A 22,351-nucleotide genomic window follows, 5' to 3' on the forward strand; every position below is an offset into this window, starting at 1 on the left:
GTTAATAAGGGGAAAACAGACTAGCAGAACTTTCATAGAAAAGAATAAACCGCATGGTTTACAGTGGGCCATGTGCCCAGTGTCTTGCTGTTGTGAGAAAACCATAGTATCAGGATATATGAGTGCAGACTGGAAGACAAGCTTGTTACATTTGATATTTTTAAAGCCCAACTCGAGGCAGCAGTCAACTGTGAAAATAACAGTTCAGGAAGAATGTAGGTCACTTGGAGAGAGGTTCCATGATCTACAAAATGTGGCCTATGGTTGACTTAATCAGGGTTCTTTAGCTTAAAAAAAAACTCAGAAATCATCTTATGATGATGCAGTGAACCTGAGTAGCAGATTACAAGGGATGACTGCGAACCACCATCCCTGTCTCTAAGAGCAGGTTAGACACAACGTTTTGATAGATCCAATTTGGCCTGGGACCAGAGGATGGAGTAGCTGACATTCTGAAGTCCTTTTAAACCTGATGTTTCTTTGTTAGCAAGTGTTAAAAGATAGATTTAAACTCTGTTATCTTAACTGTTATAGTTATGCGGGAGCTGTGGTGATGCACTCGTTTCACACAGGTCTTTGCAAGTTTAGGAACTGACCACTTCTCTTGTTTATCACCTCAAGTGAAATCTGTAGCAATGATCTCCTCTCTGCATAGTAACAAACCTCCTGATGGGAATCTTTTCGCTTAGCAGAATATAAAGTTTGGTAATTTACATGCCATGACCCAGGAGGCTTCCTGGCATTGTTTATCTCCAAGAATTATCCTTCATAATGCTTAGGCACTCATTTACTGCTGGCAAACATTGCTTGGAGGCTAAATTTAATGTTCTTGCTTGACGTACAACTTAATTAAAAGTGCTAAGCACAATCAAAGCAACAGGATTGTGTGAGAAAAACTATGACAAGCCAAAACCTCTTAACATGCGCTCTTTCTGTCCTGTCTTCTCTCTGTTACTTTCTCTCCTTCTCAGCTGCTCTCTTATGCCCCATAACATACCAGGACAGATGTCTTACCTGACCGCATTCAGGGCTGTTGTCATTGATATCCAGAACGAAAATCTCCACTTCAGTGGTAGCCTGAAATTTTCCATCAGAAGCCATAACCTTGAGGAGATATTTCTCTGTATCTTCTCTGTCCAGAGGCTTCTTAGAAGAAATTGTCCACTCTCCTTCGATTTGGTCAACTGTGAATTGTCCTAGTACATCTCCTTCTAGAAGGATACAGGTGCCAAGATGAAGGGAAAAAAGCATTTACATGGTGCTGAAAGCCTGAAGTGATAAGACAGGGTTGTTCACTCCCAGTCTTTTGAGAGCCAGAGGGCTTGCAGTGATGATACAGAAAGAGCATTGGGATTGTACTGGTTAGCTGGGGAGCATTGGACTCTACTGCACACCAGACCCTGAGAAATATGCTTCATGTTTCTGTTATTTACTCTCTCAAACGTACAATGGGGAGAGGAAGGGGTTGGAAGGAGGGAACAGCTCCTAACTGCAGGAATGTCTGTGTAATGTTCTGCAGACATGCATACTAGTTGCCACAAAACTCTGTTCACTGTCACTCTTCTAAAGAATGTCAGTCTGTCTTGGTGTATGTTCCTGAAGGGAACCTGAGAGTTATAAATATCCTGCAGGCATTTGTTGGGTTACAGGACCATGTTTAGTTTCATTTGCTTCAAGCTGTAGATACATTTAATATCTAGCTCCATTATCTGAGGCTACCTTTTGATTTTATAAGGGTCAAATTTTGAGATATCCAGGTAAGTCCAGGCTATGCAGGCTCTCCAATCCACTAGCTTCATGTCTTTCCTTTGCTGCTAGACCAAGTGGATGGTAAAAGGGGTAGATGCCACCCCTGGAGAATCTCTCTCCACTGGCAAAGAGCTCGTGTCCTCTGCTGAACCCAAGTCTTTGGGCAGAAGGAGGGAGCACATTAGCTAATGGGAGGCAATGAAGAGAGGTGGCTGCAGGGCTTGTTCATATTTGACTTTGAAAGGCTTTGCACAACCAGGTAAATTGTATTCACTCTCTTTCTGCTTTAGTTTGAATTAGGATGACGTGGTTGCAAATCTGGAAGCACCAGGAGGCCTTTGTTAGCCCTTCTTTTGACACTGGGAGAGACTAACCGAAGTTCACGTTTAGTTTCCTGCCTTTGAAATTAAGGTACATATGAGATAGCTGCTCTACAGCCCTCACTATAATCCCAGCAGGGCCATTGGGAACTTTTTGGACAAGGTGGACCTTAGGTCTTCCTGGTGCAACTCACCCAGAAGTGGACTAAGAGCCTGTATTCTGGATAGAACAACTTGTGGTGTGACACCAGAGCCCTGGGCCTGCTTCCCATCACAATGCCCATGAAAGGGACAGACAGGAAGACCTCTTCCAGCAATTCTCTGTCTTTGGGGAAACAGTTTGTGGTCTTGGACAGATCTCCTCTCTGTAGCATTCCTTCCCAAAGTATTGGGAAAGTTTGGGGACTTCAGTAACGGACGAGTGGATGGACATGAAACTGATACACACTTTCCTAGGCTAGTGCTGGAAGTGTCTCTTCTGCTTGGGTCTGAAGGGATCTGAGCACTGGGAAGTTAGGCTCCTTGTTCACCCCTTAGGTTTTTTGGTACAGTGCTATATTGCAGTTGTACTTATGTATTTATCGTAAGTATGAAGCAGAGAGAAGGTATGTTAATCATCACTGACATAAATGTGCACCTTTTCATATTTGAAATAAGTGGAAGTTACTAATACCTTTAAAACAGCAAAAATGCTGTTATAGAAATGAACTGAATCTTTTGTCTCAAAGACTAACAAATACCTAGGCATGTCATAAAGCAATTGAAAGTACCAGCATTCTTCTTCTGTTTTGAAAAGTTATAATGATAGATAACAGGCTATAGCATGATCAGACTTTGACCCTGAAGTGTCTTGCTGAAGTTGGAAAAATAAAAATTTTAATTTGAAGTATTTGTTTCAGGCTTGAGAAAGACACTATGGGGTCAAAAAGTACCATAAATTCAAGTTTCTGCTTGCACAGAAGCATGGTGAATGTTCCAGTGTAACCTATTTTGTTGTTTTAGACTAGTGGTTAATTTTAGTTGGCACAACTTATGCTTCAGGGATGCAAGAGCAATCTTTAGTATTTCTTGCTGGTCAAAAGTTTCACTAAGATTGACATAAGAGTCTCAAATATCTGCCAGTCTGCCAAGTGGTTAACTGCAATCTGCTCCATATATTTAAGGATAGATTTTTTTTATAAGTCAGAGGTAAAGTAAAACACATCCTTATGCACATATACAGTTATAAAAAAACATATGCAGAACATAGGTGTGTAATTTGTAAACTGAGGGCAGTGTTTTCAAAAAAAATATATATATATATAGCTCAGCATCAATGTGAAAGAGACTTTCCTTCCAGCTGTATCATTGTTTGTGTCCATGCAATAGGCATTACAATTGCATAGTCATAATTATTTAGCTAATAAGAAAGTGTGCATAAATATACCTACAATATAGTATAATTACTTATATAATTTTGTGTTTATTTATGTCCAAATAAATATGAAAGATACATTTCCTTGTTCCAGTGGGACTATTAATATAATGCTATTTGTACTAGAGACTATAAAAACCAAGCTTGGACATGACAGTGTAATAAGTCTTGCCCACTGAAGAGTAAAAGGTAGGAAAATCTTACCAGTTATGTAGCATGTGACGCGTCTGTTCTGCTCCGAAATATCTGCGTCGATGGTGCTCAGTGTGACAATAGCTTGCCCTGGCTCTGCATTCTCAATTACCGACCCTTTATAGAAGTCTGAGGTGAACTGTGGAGCATTATCGTTTTCATCAGAGACAGTGACCTCCACCAGGGTTTGGGAAGAGAGCTGGACTTTCCTGCCATGGTCAGTGGCCACCACATAAAAGCGATAGATCTCCTGAGCTTCACAGTCCAGCTCTTTCAGCGTGGTGATCCACCCGCTCTCACCATCAATGGTGAACAGTCCTCGGAGGTTTCCAGATTCTGCTTCCAAACTGTAGGTTACCTGTCCATCGTTTCCTGTGTCCTGGTCATTAGCTGTCACTTGAATGACAGTGGTTCCTGATGGCATGTTCTCCATGACAAAAGCTTTATATGGATCTGCCTCAAAAACAGGTCTGTTGTCATTGACATCCTGCACTTGGATGTTCACAGAGACCAGTGAGACAAGCTCAGTCTCTTGATGTGAGCAGTGAGCCATAACATCAATCTGGTACCACTTGGTGGTTTCATGATCCACAGTCTTTTTGATTTTCAGAGCCCCTGTTTTCTCATCCAGTGTGAACACCTCATCCTTGTTACTTTCTGTAGTGGTTCCCTTTACCAGACTGTATATAATGGGATCCTCTGCAAAAGCTTTGACTGACCCTATTTCTGATCCTTCCGGAAGGTCCTCGGATGCTGAGAATGTATAAAGGGGCTCAGAAAACCTTGGCAATGTCACCTCCCGGGGAACAATCTGAAGATTCACTGGGACAAGGGAGTTCCAGTGAGGGGGTCTGCCATCCTCAGCTTTCACCTTGAAGTTAAAGGCTCTGTTTTCTAAACCAATAAGGCTCTCCTTGACCTTAACAACCCCAGTGGCAGCATTGATCTCAACAAGGTCTTCTGACACATCTTCCACAGAGTCAACAGAGTAAATCACATCTGCATTTGCACCTTCATCAGCATCATAAGCCAGTACCTGAATGACAGGGGAGCCTTTGCTCACATTGGACTGGATGGACAGTGTGTATTCAGAGGCTTTAAACTGAGGGGGATTGTCATTCTCATCTGTAAGGATGATTTTGACAGTACAGAATGCCACCTTCCCGCCACCATCCTTGGCCATGACTTTAATGGCAACAACTCTCTCCGTAGAGTTTTCCCTGTCCAGTTTTTGCAGTGTGGTTATATGGCCTTTATTATCTATGGAGAACTTCTCCTGTGCAAGTTTATTTATGATAGTATAATCTATGGTGCCATATGGACCACCGTCTGGATCAATAGCTAGCAGCTCAATCACTTTGGTGCCTATCTCGGCATTTTCTGCCAGTTCTGCCTCGTACATGTTCTGCTGAAAAGATGGGCTGTATTTGTTGGCATTTGTGGTATTGATGTAAACAGGCACAGTGCTCTTGAAAACTCCATCTGAGGCAGAAACTCTGAGGTTGTAGGATGACTCCATGTCTTTTCTGCAGCGGTTGAACATAGAGATTATTCCAGAAGTGCTGTTGATGGTGAAATGCCTGTTGTCATTACCGGAGAGTATCACATATTCCAGGCGGGTGGTGTCTCCGCTGTCAGGGTCCAGGGCCTGGACTTTTACCACGATGTGTCCACATGTCGCCATTTCGCTTACCTTGGCTTCGTACTGAAGCTGGCTGAACTCGGGGGGATTGTCATTGATGTCTGTCACATCTGTAATTACCAGGGCATCACTGCTAAGGGGAGGTATCCCATGATCTACAGCTCTTACTTTGAGGCGAAACTGTTGGTTTCTCTCATAATCAAGTGCTTGGGCTGTTGTTATTTGTCCTGTGCTGGCATCAATATTAAAGAACTTTGCACTATCTGAACCATCATCCAAGATCTGATAGGAGATCATTTTGTTTCTTCCTGAATCTTTGTCAGAAGCAGAAATTTGGACAACAGGGGTCTGTGCAGGCAAACTTTCTGAGACTGATGCTGTGTAGATCATCTGAGAAAATATGGGGGGGTTGTCATTAATGTCCTCTACCTCCACCTCTACTATGGCTTCAGAAAAGGATCCTAGTGCTGTGTCTGTGGCTCTAACAGTGAACGTATGTTTCGTCTCTAGTTCATAGTCCAGTTGGCCTGTGACAGTAAGGACACCAGTTTTGAAGTCAGTGCTGAACAGTTTCAGGGCGTCTTCTTCCATGATGTTGTAGATGAGTCGTAAACCTTCAGGGCTGCGGGCTTGTATGTGAAGGATAGATGTATACAGGGGGATATTTTCTGGCACCCTCACTCGGTAGTAAAAACTTTGGAACAGAGGATTGGATTTATTCCTTACACTGACCACAACCTCCTCTTCAGCTTGGAGAGGAGGCTCACCTCTGTCCTTAGCAATGACTCGAAGGTTGTACTTATTTAAAGCCTGATAATCAAGAGGTTTCTTAAGTGAGATGTCTCCTAGATAGGGATCAATCCAGAAATACTTGTAGTCCTCTGCAAATGAGTAGGTAATGGCTCCATTATCCCCTATGTCTTTGTCTGTTGCTGACACCTGAAAAAGTACATCACCTGGCTCTGTACCATCCTGCACTGAGGCATAGTATGGCACGTTCTCAAAGTGAGGTGGATTGTCATTGACATCCTCTACAAAAACTTTGACTGTGGTTTGGGACACTCTTGGTGGTTTCCTAGTGTCCTTCACTTCCACAGCTACCTCATGCATGTCTTGTTTTTCACGGTCAAATTTCACGCCCTTTGTCTGGAGTACTCCAGATGCCTGGATCATTTTGAATCTTTCCTTCCCATTCAAAAGTGAGTAGAAGAGTGGTTCATTTAGCTGATATCCCTTTACCCCGAGAACAGCGAGCGTCTTCTGATCTGTAGAGTTCTCTATCACAGTTGCTGTATACACATCTTGACTGAATTTTAAGCCAGTACCTTGTGCACGAGTTAAATTTAGCTTAACTTGTGCAGTGCTTTTGTATAAGCCATCCCCGGCTCTAACTGTAAGTTCACGATAGCTTCCCAGGCCAGTAGAATTAAGAATGGAGATGAGACCTGTGAGTGGGTGGATATAGAACGCATTATCAAGGTTCCCTTCCACAATGCTATAGGTCACATCTGAATCTGCATCTTTTGCTTGCACTGACAACAGCTCCATTCCTGAGTGGGCAGGTAACAAGACAGAAAGTTCATAAATGTCTTCGAAAAACACTGGAGGTGAATCATTTACATCTTTAACATGGATTGTGACCTTGGCTGGCTTGGATGCAAATAAGCTGGGATTTCCACTGTCGTGGGCATGTACAGTGAATTTGAAGACTGGGGTGAGCTCATAGTCTATTTCAGCACGACTGGTAAGTGTCCCTGTGCTGGGATCTACTGTAAAATATTTCAGTGCCTCTGGTTCCAAAATTTCATAGACCAGCAGAGCGTTGGAGTCTTGATCAGCGTCTGTTGCGTAGGTCACCAGTGGAGCATTGCTCTCATCTAGAACCATGCTTTGTGAGGGAGCATTCTCCATGATCCAGCCAACAAAGGAAGGCTTAATGAAGATGGGCACATTGTCATTCTCATCTATGACATAGATAAGTACCATTGTGTCCATAAAGGCCCCAGCCATGTTGGTGCAACGGACTTTCAGTTGGTAAAAAGAAACTTGCTCAAAATCCAAGCTCTTCTGAGTGGAAATCAGGCCTGACTGATAGTTCATGGAAAACACTCCATCTTCATTTCCATCTCTTATTTCATAGCTGACTGGTGACAAGCTTGCAGCTGAAACTTGGATCAGAGGAGAACCAACAGCAGTGGACTCGCTGATCTCTGCGATGTATTCAGCCTCTGGAAATTTTGGAGGAGTCCTGTCAGAGGGTCTAATGTGGACGTGAATGGTAGCAGAATCTTTAAGCTGCGGGAACCCTTGATCTTCTGCCTTTACAATAAGAGTAAAGCGGTCTTGCTTGGATGGGTCCAGTTTCTGGGCGACTGTAATAATTCCAGAATGTGGATCGATACTGAAGAAATCTTCCCCATTACCTGCAGTAAGAGAAATAACAATGTGAAGCATGAGGATATTCTCTTGGTCTTGAGTTTCTGAGTCTCTTTTGCATTGATGCTCTTTATTTCTGACCAAGTAATTTACAAGAAACAGATGATTAGTGCACTGACAGACAGCATGCTATCTTAATTAATTTCTAAATAATTTCTAGTGGTGCATTTCTAAATATTTTAGTGGTGGTGCATATGCTTGAAACTTTTGCCTAATGTGCAGAACATGGTAGCACAGAATCTACTAATTTCTTCAAGCCCTGTCATGCTTGTAATTACCAATACTTCATGAGCAATTAAATTTCTCAGTACTTGATCTAAATTGCAGTGAGAAAGATGGAACAAAAGCTGGTTCATATCCCACAAAGAGTTTGTTCTAAATAGTCAGTGTGACATAGTCATATTTACTTCTGTGTTAACATTTATTGTAAGAAATTAGTTGTTCACCTAGACTGTACGGCCTAAAAAGACCAGCAGTCTTTGCTTTGAAAGGGGTGCTCCACTTTTCTCAAGGACATATTTCTTGGTAGAACTGGTGGAAATGATAATGACTAGATGATAATCACTAGATGGAGACTCATCTAGTCCAGTGTCTATGTAGGTGGATCCTATAAACTAGAGAAAGCTGGTCAATTCTGCCTTGTTGCATGACTCTCACCTGCCTGTAGAGAATAGTGAATTTCAGCATTGGCTCCTTGGTCTGGATCAAGGGCTCTGACTTGTATAACCTCAGTGCCCAATACTGCAGAGTCCAGCACTTCTGCTTCATAATGGATGCTGCTGAACTGTGGAGGGTGAAGGTTGCTGTTCTCCACATGGATGACAATCCGAGCAAAGTTCCTCTTGATGGGGACCTCCTGGTCCCGTACCTGAAGGGCGGAGAGGAAGAACAGGTATCATCCCACTCAGGAAGCAGGCTGCCTTTCCTGGTTTCCAACAGCTCATGAGGATTGTTACAGAGGCTGGTGCTCTTCAGCTGCACCAAGCCTTCAGATGGCAGTGAGCCTGCAAGTTTCAGAGCCAAAGCACAGCTTTGGAACTGAAAGGGCCTGGATTAATATCCTTGGAAGGAACACTGCATACTTTCCTTGTTCTTATATTCTTCCTGACTACTATTCTGGCCACTGACAGAGACAGGATACTGGGTGAAATGGTTCTTTGTTACATCTGATATAGCTGTTTTTATAGTCTTATGCTCCTATGTTTCCTCTAGCATAGGGGACAAATAGCAAGTTTTTAATCTGAATGAGAACAGCTGCAATCTGCAATGAGACCTACTCAGAATATTATATAGTAAAAGTTAACCCTGCTTTCATCTTCTCTGTCATTTGAGACAAAATCTCTGACAAAGATTAGAATATGTCTGAATTTTTCAAGCAACCTATGTTGCAGTTATACCCTTGCTAGGCTGATGGATTTGGGCTTTGGCTAAGACTCACCATCACTGTTAACGTGTGCTGTGGCATGGGCTGGGAACTAAACCCTTCTGCTGTTGTGAGGACTCCACTGCTTGGATCCAACTGGAAAAGTCTTGTGCTTTTGGGGTCCATGCTGCCATGGATGGTGTATATGAGCCCTTTCCCTTTGTCCTTGTCTGTTGCGCTGACTTGAAGGATTTCTCTCCCAGAGGGTGTATCTTCAGGAACTGTCACCTCGTAATGGCTTTCCAGGAACTGGGGACGGTGCTGGTTGATGTCAATCACATGGATAAAGGCCTGATGGGGAGATGACACAGTGAGGGCAGCAGAGACTTGAGAGCAACCAGAGTTATGTATCCATGCAAAATCACAGCTACTAATCACTCCTGGGTGGAGTAGTGCTCTGAGCTGTGTAACCATCAGAGTCCTTTTCAGTTCTTGGGGTTTTGCCATCCTTAGTGACTGGCAGCCCTTTCATACCTTTCTCAGAGGAACACCTGCTGTGCTTTTCTTTGGTATTTTTTGATTTGCTTTCTTTGCTTTTGTTATTCTCTTCAGTCAGCAAAGCCATGCATAGTAAACATGCCTGCACTTGGCACTTAGGGAAACCTTCATAGTTTGCCCTATAAAGTAGTACTGTCTTAACCAGGGTACCAGGCTTTGCTTGGCATTTGCTAATGCCTCCACACTGACAGAAGGGAAATCTTTGGTAGAAGAAGGGAAGTGATGACACATCTCAGAAGCAGAACATGCATGGAGAAGGTATGTAGAAGCAAAGCTTGCAGTATACACTTAGTACAGACAAATATTCCCTTCTGAATTTAACAGCAAATACCTTTGGGTGGACAGCCCTAGTCCTGCTTGCCAGGTTGTCTGGTTCCTTCTATTTGTTTTTGTACCTTGACTGTCCCCTACTGAAGTGCTGACTGCCTATTAGGAAGTCCCAACCAAGTGTAGTAATTTGCTGCTTTTAACAAACCTGAACATGCCATAGGTGTTTTGCACAAACAAGTTTGCTGACATGTGCCAGTGCCTTTGAGAGCCAAAATAAACTTGGGGATGAGATGCAAAGTGGCAGGGAATGCACATCAGGCAAGGCCAGGCTCTGTTTGTTTGTTTGGAATATTACTTTAAGATAGTTGAGATAGGCATCCGTTAGCACTGTATTTCACAGGAATGGTAGTGTTCTTCATTCATCAGCCCTCACACACCTCTGCAATGAGTTTCCCACGATAAGTGTTAACTCGTAGGTGACTCATGATCTTCCTCCATAGACTGAAGGTTGGATTTTTAGTTTCTTGCGTATGGAGAAAACAGCTGGTGAAAGATCAAGCCCTGAACACCCTTCCTAAAGATAGCTAAATATGGGAGAACCCCAGCAGTGTTAGGAACTGGGGCTCAGGGGCATGCTTGAGTGCAGCAAACTTCCTTTCACTGGTGCTTCTCACCCAGTAATTCAGAAGACTCAGCCTTTCTGTAGTAGCCTTGAGCAGCCCTTTGGATCTCTGCTGTTATGCTATAAATACTCCATGCATTTGGAGCCAGACAAGGCAGGGCCTGACATCATCTCTTATAGAGGCATCTGTGCTCTCTTTACACAGTCCACCAAGTCCTGGGAACACCGTTAGATGTTCCACTAGGTATCCGAGTACAATCTAGCTGTATTTTAAGTCTGTTATTCCAACCAAGCTGCAATTTAATCTGAGCAGCTGAGAGCTGGTTGAGGACCGAGTGTATAAACTGCCACTTGGCTTGTTCTGTAAACAGATTGGCTGTGATCATCAGGAAGGAGCTGGGCTTTCCAAGGCCCTGTGTGTTTCCAACAGCCTGAAAAAATTCTCAGCTTGAGATTTAAAAAAGACTCATGTCCCTCTGTAATGGAAGATCACAGTGTAATGAGATTCTTGTGCCTAACACCTGACTCAGAGCTCCATGGAAAGATTCCCCTTCACTTATTTGCTCTAGATTTGGTCTACTACAGTGAAAAGCGTTACCTGGGTTTTGATGGTAGTGGACCCATCAGTGACTTCTACTGTCAGATTATAGCTTGACTTCTTTCTGGCATCAAGGGCTCTTGCAATGACCATGCTGCCTGTGCTCTTTTCAATATCAAAATCCATGTCATCATCACCACCTGTGATAAGGGAGAGGTTAGAAAAGCAAACAGGGGAGAGCAAGTCTGCAACAAGCTGCAGGTTACTGCAGCCTCTGCAGGGAAAGGAATTACAGGAACTGGCTAAAGATCTAAGCGTGAGGACCTGGAGACTGTACACAAACCATAGACCGGGCTTATATCCAGATACAGAAGTATGTGGCATGCCAGACAATACACCTTGAGCAGTGATGTGTTGGCATTCATACTCTGGCCACAGGCAATTTGGGGATAGCGCCATTGGTGAGGTCTCCCCCAGTTCTAGAAAGTCATGTCTGTGTCTTTTGATGGACTTTGTGATGCGTTTTTGAGGGATGGAAACACAAGGCAGGGAGGACATGAAGAAGTTGGACAAAGAGGGAATCAAAGAGAGACAAAGGAATATGAAAGAAAACAGAGGGAAGATGGGGGAGAGAAAAGAGGGATGAGAGAGAAAAAGATACTTATGCATATGGTATCTTGGCTAGATTTGCAACAGACACATAAGCCAGTGTCTGAATTTGCACAAAATCTCCTGCTATGCAGCATCAGAGGCTTAGCATGCATCAGAGTCCTGCAGTGCTGAACAAAGCTCCTGCTGGCTTGCAGTCAAGGTCACAGCACAGGCATGTCTGCAAGGGTCTCCCTCGTCACAGCTGGGAGCCTGGAAGCTGGTGGAGAAAGCCCAGTACCTGGACAGTTGGGGAGGCAGACGGTGCTTCCGGGGGAGCAAAGCTTGATGCCTCCATCCCAGATGGCTGCATAGTGCAGGAAACCACAGGCCTGAGCAGCTCAGCAGCAAAAAGCTGTTCTTCCCGTTACCACCCTGGTGTGGTAGCTTCTTCCTCATGCCTCACTTGCTGCTTGCCTTCTCTATTGCATTTGAAACACCAAAGCACTGCTCTCTCTTCTGCTATTTATGTCAAGTTCCTGCTTTTCCATTTCTGGCTACCAGATATGCTGGGTTCTGCCTCGTTCTTCTATCATGTGGGAAAATCCTGTCTGGCTGTTAAATTACACTTCTCCCCTTGAGAGAAATGCAGTGGTTGCTAGCTATCTGGACCACTATTTTCTGTCAGAAATAGACAGAAAGTGGAGGCAGAGCAAGAGGAGGATACTGTGGATGCCTTCCCCCAAGCTGTGAGAGAAGGGCTCCCTACACATGGTGCCAAGTGGAAAAAGGAGGCCAGAAGGGGCCTCCTGGCATTATCTGGCATTCTACTAATGCCAGACAAGCCTTGCACTGACATTGCCTGTGCTGTGCTGCGTTGTATGTTTTGATGTTTAATTGTATTTATACACCATCCCTGCCCTAGCATACTAACAGGAAAAACAATTTATTTACCCAATTAAGGCTCAGTGTGAGGAGGGCAAGCCCTGCAGGCAGTGTCAGAGAAAGAGGCTGTGCAAGGTAGATTGGGGTACCACTTCAGAACATCAAATTGCATAAGCACAATTGGTCCATGTTAGCAGGACCAGTTCTGCACACGGGCTGCCTGACAAGTCCCCTGGGGTGACAGCCCACGTCCCCTCTGCCCTGGCATCGTGTATCTCAGAAGAGACCCTCGAGTCGCTTCACGTTTCATGTGTAAGTCATCTCTGGGGTGCCATGAAGTGGAAGCAAAAGGCTCACTGGTCAAGTCGAATCTGTTTTTGATGGAATCCTTCCCCCTCAGCTCCTTCTTGAGACTGTGGGCTTGGGAAGAAGAGATGGGGCTGGCCTGCAAGATGGGAATTGCAAGACTCATGCCAGCCACTTAGATCTTACATATTTTCCTACCAGCCAATACATATTTTACAGCCCTTGTTTCTCAGGAAGAGCTGGGGTTGGCTGTGTGCTACTTTTCAGGAATACTGGAGAACACCTCAGCACTCGCAGGCACCAGAATGTCATTTTAAAAGTGTATTAAATAATTGCACTTGGCACAGGAGCCCTTAGACAGGCAGCTTTGCCTCTTGCTGCTTAAGCCCTTCAATGTCTATGAGAAAGCTTTTGCTGAAACTCAGCTACACCTAAAGCAAACAACTTTATTAGCTCAGGCATGCAAGTGCTCAACACCAAGGGAGCTGGGGCAAGCTCTCCCAGACATTGTTGTGCTGGTTTAATTTTTGTCTCACCTGTGATATTAAACCACACTTGGCTGGGGCCCATTTCAATGCTGATCACTCCCACCATGTGGTTCACAGGATCTGTTTCCATGACAGCAAAGTTAAAATGGGGCTCATCAAAAGCCAGAGGCTCTGAGGAAGGGCCCGGGCGGGCAACCCAGCTGATGTGGAGTCGCACGTGGGAGGAAAGTGGTGGGCTCCCTCCATCTGTTGCCTTGACCTGCCGAGAAATGCATGCATGGTCAGGGAGAAGGGCTGGTTTTGTTGTCTCCTATGTTAACCAGGGCTGGCTGGACTTCTCAATGTCCTGCTCTAAGCTCCTTCTCTCTCCCGCCAGGAGCTTCAGGTCTGAGTGTGCCCAAAATCTCGCAAAACAGACCTTGTCCCAGTGGGCCCATGTTCTGGCTGTTTCCTAGGTGAGATTGTGCAACTCCAATTTCTCTTGGCTATCAAGATCTGTCAAGCTCAGTCCAAAGCAGAGGTTGGACCACAAATCTCAATGCAAAGACCCACAGAGTGTCAGAGAGCATTACATCTGGAGAGCCTTTAAATCAAGGTGCTATGGTCAGACCAGAATGACAAGGGGGGTACCCCTGAAACTCCCAATATGGTTCAGATTCAGGTCCACATCTAGATGGGATGATGGATCACTGTATCCTCATCTGAGAGTGGGTTGGATAGTCTATTTTACATTTTCCCTCCATTTTTTAAAAAATAGCTTCTTACCCTCTGCGTTTCTCCCCTGTCCCTCCCAGTTTATCTCACTGTAACTTGCCTGTCTCATTCAAACTCTCTTCACGCTGTTGCATTTCTTCCACCTTTTCTTCCTTTTTATTTTCCCCTCTCTGAAACCTTTGCTGTCTATCATTCTATATCCACCTCATCCCACTGGTACTCCCTGCTTCCCTTCTCTCACCGTGAGTATGTTGTATTCAGAGGCAGGAAAAGCCTTCCTGGAGAACACCATGCCTGTTGTGGGGTTGATGGTGAATATCCCTTCCTCCTCCTCCTCGATGGTGTAGGTGATCTGGCTGTTCTGGCCCTGGTCACGGTCGGATGCAATCAGCCTGTAGACGGGTAGCGGCGTCTCTGAGGCCTCTCTCTCGGGGAGCTGCACCATGAAGAGTTTGTGGGGAAAACTGGGAGGACTGTCGTTAGCATCGAGGACTTGTATGACGATTCTGCTGGTGGACTTCAGGGTTGGATCTCCGTTGTCTGAAACAGCCACCTGCCAGCAAGCAAAGGCAGTAGGTGATGATAGGGATGCTTGCCAGGATAGAGATGCTTGCCATGACCTTGCCTTCAACCTTATGGTAGTGACTAAAAGAGGGGTTTTGGTGTAGTTCTGTGTTTGTATCCCAGCATTTTCAAAGGCATTGCTGCTTTCTACAGGGTAAAATCTAGATGTATCTCCAAGGCTTGTGTAGGTACAAGGAGTGAGTCTGCAGGGTTCTTGCAGGGTCAGACCTCACTAGTAAGCCAGAGTTTTGGTATTCAGGGGTCACACAACTGTGAAAGCACTTTTATTATAGCATCTTTGCAAGTTATCACCCATCCTCACTTAGCTGTGCCTGTGCATGCTCTCGGCGTGTTCCAGTTGCAGAGAGAAGTACATTATTCTCACTCTCATGGACTAAAACACCTTAAGATTACTCTAATGTAAATATGTATAGCTTGGAGCAGCTAAGGACAGAGGCAGGTAAAGCAAAGCTAGAATTTGGTACAATGAGATAAATAAGGGTAGATTTCTCTAGCTTACTCTCTTTCAAGTGATTTATTATCCATCCTGCTAGAGGACAATTCCAGGCCTCTTCCTACATTCCCACAGCTTCCAGAATAGATCTTTTGCTCCAATCTTCACTAAGGAAATAATAAACCCTGCAGTACTTCAGCAGCTGTCTCTTAGGGCAACACACTCCATTTAATTAACTTTCCCAGCAGTGATGGGATGAAATTCTTTCTCTGTGCTCCAACTTGTAAGGAAAGTTCTTTGAGGACTTAATGCACTTGTAAGTAAATAAAGCTAATTACAATCATCATTACCCACCTCTAGGATATGTTCAGCCTTGTATTCTCGATCCAGCTGCCGTGAAGTTGTAGAAATCAGACCTGCCAAGAAAATAAGAACCTTTGAGCTGCAAGCCTCAGTGTCTGAGGAAAGCCAAGGCTGACTAAACACTGCCCAACACCAGCCTACCTGACCGTGTTGTTTAAAGTTCCCTTCACAACCAGAAAGACACAGATACTTCCAGAGAGCAATTTGTCCACTTCTGGTGTGACTCACTTGGTGGAGGTGCTGCTCTCCCTCCTCTGATTACAGAGACCACAGAGGTGGGGAGGACATCTAACAGTTGCCTGTGTTATTTGGTGGTTGTCAAGGCCTTGTGGTGAGCCCTTCTGGTGAGAAAGGCTGCAGGACGGTGGAAAAAACACTTCACTTATGCCTCTAAGTAAGAAACATTCTGCATGTGTTGGCAAAAGTTTGGCCTCTTAACAAGTCTTGACTCCTCTTTTCTCTGTTTTGAACCTTGTCTTTGTAATTTCTAGTGTTTTGAGAAATTTCATCTTCTTTCTTGGGGAAACACCTTTTTTATAGTATTCTACTGCTAGAACAAATGCATTTACTCTAAAAAATAAGCTGCACTGTTGATAATCACAGTGATTATTTAAGCCTTGTTGAGAGATGGGATGAAATGAATCCTCTAACAATTCAAAGTCTTTCCTTAAGATTTAGGGATTTGTAAGAAATATACACAAGTTTAACCATAGAGGATAGGTGAAGGCAGGAGGGAAAATGTATGACTCTTGTAAAGTAGAGTTTAAATAAAACTGTCATAATTGCCTCTTTTAGGCCTGTCAATCAATGAAGCTCAGTAAACAAAAGTGCAGAAAGGACGGAGTCAAAATTTAGGATTCTGCGTCTGGCTTGTTAGTCCTTATCAAGCACCTCAAGTCTTCACTTCTGGTGAAAACCAGCTCTAGATCATTTTCAGGACATTTTTACAGATGATGGAAATCATGTACAAGAATGATTTCCTGGCAGTGGCGAGTGCTTTTACCCATGCTTGATGCCTTCTGCTGCTGGCACTTACCCTTGTGCTGTTTCTAGCAAGGAGAAGTCCTGCTTTCTCCTGCAAATTCAGTCTGAAAGCAGTGAGAATTGCCTCACAAATGCAATTTTTGACATAGGCTCATGCTGCTTTGGGAAATGCTTTGCAAAGGAGTCGTTGTGCACTTGCAGGGGTGTGAGCATATGTACATGTGCATCTGGCTTGTAAATCAGAGCTGAGCGAGCCCACCGCATTGCTCATAGCCAATCCAAAGTCAAAAAAAAGCTTTTCATTATTAGTATTGTTTTCAGTTTTATCACAGTTCTTTGGTGTATTGCTGTCTGACTGTGAGAGGCAGGAGAAAATTTCAAATGGCTGCAAGAAATACCAGGCAGCTGAAGGAGCGAGCAGCTGCTTGGAACAAAACTACTGTTAACCATTACCACTTGTTCTCTGGGATTATTCGTCTTTGGCATCAGGCACTACACTAAACATTTATTTGATGCCTTTACAGTCATAAATCAACACTCCTTAATGTGTTATGACAAGATGATTTGAAAGGCTGTGTTTGCATGTATGTCATGGATTTTTTTTCTCCCTAATCTCCCTTCTGACATCTCAGCAGGTGAAGATTCAATAGTGGCCTAAGTGTACACTGACTGAGGAGTTCTGAATCTCTCCCTGGCTGATGGGTGACTGTTTTGTTCCAATAATAGCAAAGCATTTGATGTGCATGAAAGTGCTCTCTTAATTGGGACATAAGCAGAGAACTGTAGCAGGGATTGTTTAAGATCCCTGATGCTTCTGTGTGCATTGCCAGTAGGCTGGATGAGAGAGGACTGAAGTTCCTGCTACTTTTGGTGATGGTTAATATTTTTGACCTAACAGCTGCAGGATACACAGCCGGTACTGGCAGGAGCGCCTCCGAATACCTATGGGGATACTATAGATATTTTTAGTCTATCACATTGCAAAATGCAATTGCAACAAACTGGCATCATGTGTACACTCCTTTACTGCATACTAGCTGATGGAAGGCAACTTCTTAAACCTTCACTCTAAAGTGAAGTGGGCCCTCTGACTTAAACTGGAAGTGGAAACCTATTAAAGAGGTACTGCCATCAGCCTCTGTGGGCCAGGGAAACAGTTACTCTCTTTTTTGCTGCTTCCTGGTAGGTCTTGGAACATGTTTGCTTATTTGCTAGAGAGCTGTGTGATTCTGTGTCTTGTGCCTGTGAGGTATCAGTGCATTCCCTGCCCTTTTGGAAAATCAGACTAAACTGTCCAGTGGGTGTCTTACATTTGTGTTCTTGTAGGTGGCCCTAAAGTGCTGGTGTTTCTGCTGAGTCCCCTGAAGACTGGGGAAAAAATAAAATAAAAGGAAGGTCTAATTGGCTTTTCTCAGATAGCTGAGCTCTATATTCACCTGAAGCTCCATAAATGATTCCCTCTGCTGCTTGCATGTAGACAGGCACAAGCCTGCCTCTGGTGACCTGTCTGCATGCAGGCAATGGGAAAGAATCGTTTGTGTTCTCCTGCTTGCAGCCTGGAAAGGGGAGAGAGGAAAAGCTGGTCGTGTTGGAACAGGAGCAGCAAAATTAACAGTGCATTGTTGTTAGGGAACAAAAAATAATAACTTTTACTGGCAAGAGCAGGAGTGGGGTGGAGGTTGCTGGCCCCCTGCCCTGGCTGCAGGGAGGCAAATCTTAAGTAGTTAAAATAGCCAGAACCAGGTTTGGAGGCGCTGAGGCTTTTGGTGAGAGCCTGAGAAGGAAAAAGGCTGTTCCCCTGAAATACTTTTTTCTATTGTCCTACTGATATTTTCCCTCTCGCCCTCTCTTCTCTTTCCTTACCATGTCCACTCTTGTTCTGACTCTTCTCTGCGCTGCTCCATGCCCTGCTGTAGCCTGTAGTTAGGTTAGGTAGCAGCAGTGTAACTATATTCAGATTTAAAGAACAAGTTGTGTCTGGCACCTTTCTGTGCAGAGAAGCACAGAGACCACCAGGCATCCTTGAGACGTCTGTGGACACAGACTCAGCAAGAGAAGTACCAGAAGAGCAAGCCTTAGAGAGGATAAGAACTGCAGATGAATAAAGCAAGGCAAAAGGATTCTCCAAAACAGCTTTCTGAATGGCTTTGCCTCAACTCTTCCTGCCACCAGCTCCTAATTCCTCCCAGTCCTGTCTGGACTGGAACCTGCTTTACATCATGGACTGCAAATCCAGCACAAAACAGCCTGAAAGCTTTTCCAGCAAAAGAATACCCCAAACCCTGCTATCTCTTCATCTATCTCTCTCTCTGTCTATCCATCTCTCACAAAAGCCGCTGTGCACCAGCTGCCAGGCTGGGCTGGAAAGATTCCATTGCCTATGGCAGAAAGCTTTCATCTCATTGAGCAGTTTTATTCCTTCTTCTCATTAGCCTTTCATTTATTTTCCCTCTTTTTCTCCACCCTCCTTAGGGAACTGAGAGCTGGAAGAGCTTAGAGCTCCTCTGCAGCAGTTCAGGACTGCTGGAAGAGCCAAGCTCTGCTGAGGGACAGTTACTACAGCTATTCCTACCTCCTTCCAAGCCCTCAGAAGGAGAAGTCACAGAGCCTTGCTGGGTATGTCTCCCATGGCCAACCCATCACCAAGCAGATACTAGATCAAATGCAGAATTAGCTGGCTCCAGAACCAGAAACACGTTAGGTACATTAGTGAGGCACTGTGCCCTGAATAATTATCCAGGGCTATTCTGCAGGGTTATGCCTGTTGCAACAATAAATCAGGCACTTAATTCTTAGTAGTGCACAATATGAGAACAAGCTTCTTCCTTCTCTCCCTCTGCTAAGGGGCTCCTGCTTGGAGAGACCTTCTGGTAACGCGCAAGAGAGGTCACAGACTGATCTCTGGGGCTCCTCTGCTCTGATTTGCTTCAGTGCTGATGCAACCTGTTTGTCCCCAGGGTTACGGTGTGGGATAGGAGCAGAGGAGAGGTCTATACCATAGTATTCTCTATATGAAGCAGCCTTCTTTCTAACCGAAGTGCTAGAGGAATTCTCGAAAAATGCATATTATCCTACACTTTGCTAAAATGATGTGATTCAGGGCAGCAGTCTCTGTGGTTTCCTCTTGAAACTGTTGCTTGTCATTGAATAATGTGACAGATTCAGCTGAGCTGCATCACAGATAAATCTATACCAGCAGTCTTGCCTACTCAAACTCTTCTGCAGTCATAGAATTTGAGGATGACTTTGGAATAAGTATTGGCAATCTAAATGATATAGATCTTTAGCAGTTCAGGAAGTGAAATGCTACTGGATCTTTTTATGATCATTTCCTCTAACCACTGAGGAAGTAGATGCATTTTTTTTTTGTATTTGAAAAACAAAGAGAAATCCTAACTAAAAATCTAGAAAAAAAAATAGAGCGCTCTAATAGCGCTATAGCCTTCATAATGCTCAGATATTTGCAGTGCTTTCTTCTCCTTTGTTTAAATGTAGATGAAGTCATTTGGTTTTCACTGCCTTGGGGCAACCCTTTTTGAATTCAACCCTGTACTAATATGAATGATCAGAAACTGAAACAGCAGTGGTTCATCTTCCAACACTCTACTACCAATGGGTACCCCCAGATGAGATCAAAGATTATGTTTTTACTCTGCTTATTGGATGCACTAGCATGTCGAACAATGAAAGTATTATAATGTTTCCAATAAGCTACTTAAAGCCTAGAAATTTAGGCAATCTATGATTTTTTTTTTAACTTGTAATAGCATTAAATGACTTCTCTTCGGATACTGTAAACACTAGCATAGAAACTGCTTAATGTTTGCAGGTAATCATTTGTTTTTTTGGATGACATGCAAGTAAAAGAAGAGACAACTGAGTCCTCATCAGACTTGCAAGGCCTTAAGCAACCTCTAAGCTTGGGTTTTAAAGACAAGACCTCCAGCAACTGTCCCAGAGATAAGATCAGCTCATGATTTTCTTACAGGACTGAAAAATGTATCACTCTTCACATGCAAATTGCTTTACTGTAGAGGGAGATGGATAGAAGATGACTCATACCTCAGACAGCTTTTTCTGTGTAAGATCGGAACTAACGGGTTGGCTTAGAGGTGAGCTATCTTACTAGCAAATGTTTGGAATTTGCTGGTTGACTTGTTTTACCATAAAACAAGGCAGGCTTGGAGTATGGCTTGTAGGGCTGCATTAACACGACAATGAAAGTTTTCTTTGGTGCCTACAGCATCGGGAAGGCTGAATCTCCTGCAGCCTGCATGAGTGCGAAGGGTTCAGAGCACAGCACGGGATGGATCTAGCATGGCATCCTTGTAGCCATTTCTGGTCTATATTCTGTCTAAAAGGCAGCATGCAAATGGGGTCCCTGGAAGCATCTCTCCTCTTGAGCCCAGCAGTTGTGCAGGTTGAATGCAGAACGGTGTCCCGAGTTGGCTAAAAAGCTTAGACAGTGGAGGTAGCTTGGTCAAGGTTAGCCTGTATGTCCAGGTGTATCTGCATGGTGTCAGTTAGAGGCACTCTAAGAATCTTTGGAAACCAGAAGGTTTCAGTGTTTCATACACCAAATTTCTTTCTAAATAACTGGCTGGCCTGCTCTTTAGGTCCTTCTCCAAGAGAAGCAGAGCGTCTGCTCCAAGGTAGGAGGTTGTTGGCACACTACAGGCAACACATGCAATTAAGAGCTACAGTAGCATTTTTCTGTACATCCAAGCTCCTTTCTCACCTGAGAGCAGGCTTCTATCCCACTGCAGTACTCGAATTGCTTTATCACCCACAAGACATCAAAGTCATACAATTAATTCTCTCCCATACTCCGTCTCTGTGCCCTCCCTTCCCTCTTCTCCCAGGGGCTGATAGAGCGAAGGGCATGGCACACCTCTCTCTGCCAGACTGGCCCAATGTCAGCACTAGCATGATAGTTTAAGGAAGCTGTTTACACTAAACATCAGTGGGTTTTTGATGGCTCTGAAAGATCTGGTAATTAATGCTGAGATGAAAGATACAGTCTAGGAAGATGGCAGTACGCTTACTACATTAATAGTACTGGAGAATGGGTGTAGCCTTTGCATGCTGCAGGATTCATTTTTATTAATCCTGCCTTGTTCTGCCTCATGAGGAGATAATCACCTCCATTAGGATGTTTCCTGACTTAGGCTGTGTAAGAGGCCAGATGTTTGTAAAGGAGAAGATTAAAAGCAATTCTTTGATTCTCTTTAGTGTTTTGAAAGTAGAGAACTCATGCCATTCTACGAGTCATCTGGCTGCAAGTAGCAGCTTTCAGGTCCAGGAAAATGCCTCTCAGTCATTAGCCTCCTCCCAGCGCATTTGGAGGCTGGGACTTTTGCTGCAGAAGGAAGGGGTGATAAACGTATATGTGTGGGCTGTTTGTAGTGAATATGTAACATCCTCTGGGCACCAAAAGGCTCTAAAGGCAGATGTCAGTCTTACCTGTAAATAGGTTAATGGTGAAGAGTTCCTGAGGATTTCCATTTAGGATGTGAAAAGTCAGCTTTCCCTCTGAGCTAGAGTCTGGGTCCAGGGCATCAAGCTGAAGGACAGATGTGTTTGGTGGGGAGTTCTCCATCACAGAGGCATAAAAGACAGGTCTGGACATCTGAGGTGGGTTGTCATTGGTATCAGTGACTTCAATATAAATTTCTGTCACAGCAGACAGAGGGATTGTTCCGAGGTCAAGAGCCAGCACTGTCAGCCAGTAGTGAGATGTTCCTTCTCGATCAAGTGGTCCTATGGTTCGGATTGTACCTAGAAGAGTGACAGAAGATCTTTGTGAGGGATTCAGGAACTCAGACCACTTTGTACTTAATGCCAGACTGGTCTGTGTCTCTTTCTGCTTCTTGATCTTTGCTGGAAAGACAAACCTTGGTG

At 44.1% G+C, this 22,351-nt stretch overlaps 1 protein-coding gene across 1 annotated transcript in view; it reads right to left on the bottom strand.

Annotated features, from left to right (window-relative positions):
- The window catches only part of FAT2 (FAT atypical cadherin 2), a 42,353-nt gene that overhangs the window by 16,426 nt on the left and 3,576 nt on the right, over positions 1 to 22,351 (bottom strand). Inside the window, exons 2-10 of the mRNA XM_088536948.1 lie at positions 21,914 to 22,228; positions 15,458 to 15,519; positions 14,327 to 14,638; positions 13,420 to 13,630; positions 11,165 to 11,304; positions 9,192 to 9,467; positions 8,411 to 8,621; positions 3,688 to 7,740; positions 1,015 to 1,211 (exon numbers count right to left, since the gene is read on the bottom strand). Coding sequence (XP_088393074.1) covers positions 1,015 to 1,211; positions 3,688 to 7,740; positions 8,411 to 8,621; positions 9,192 to 9,467; positions 11,165 to 11,304; positions 13,420 to 13,630; positions 14,327 to 14,638; positions 15,458 to 15,519; positions 21,914 to 22,228 — 5,777 coding nt within the window. The remainder of the gene's footprint in view (positions 1 to 1,014; positions 1,212 to 3,687; positions 7,741 to 8,410; positions 8,622 to 9,191; positions 9,468 to 11,164; positions 11,305 to 13,419; positions 13,631 to 14,326; positions 14,639 to 15,457; positions 15,520 to 21,913; positions 22,229 to 22,351) is intronic.

The sequence above is a fragment of the Tinamus guttatus genome, unplaced genomic scaffold, assembly GCF_059628265.1.
Source record: "Tinamus guttatus ecotype Peru unplaced genomic scaffold, ASM5962826v1 Tinamus_guttatus_pri_ptg000710l, whole genome shotgun sequence".
Taxonomy (NCBI): Eukaryota; Metazoa; Chordata; class Aves; order Tinamiformes; family Tinamidae; genus Tinamus; species Tinamus guttatus.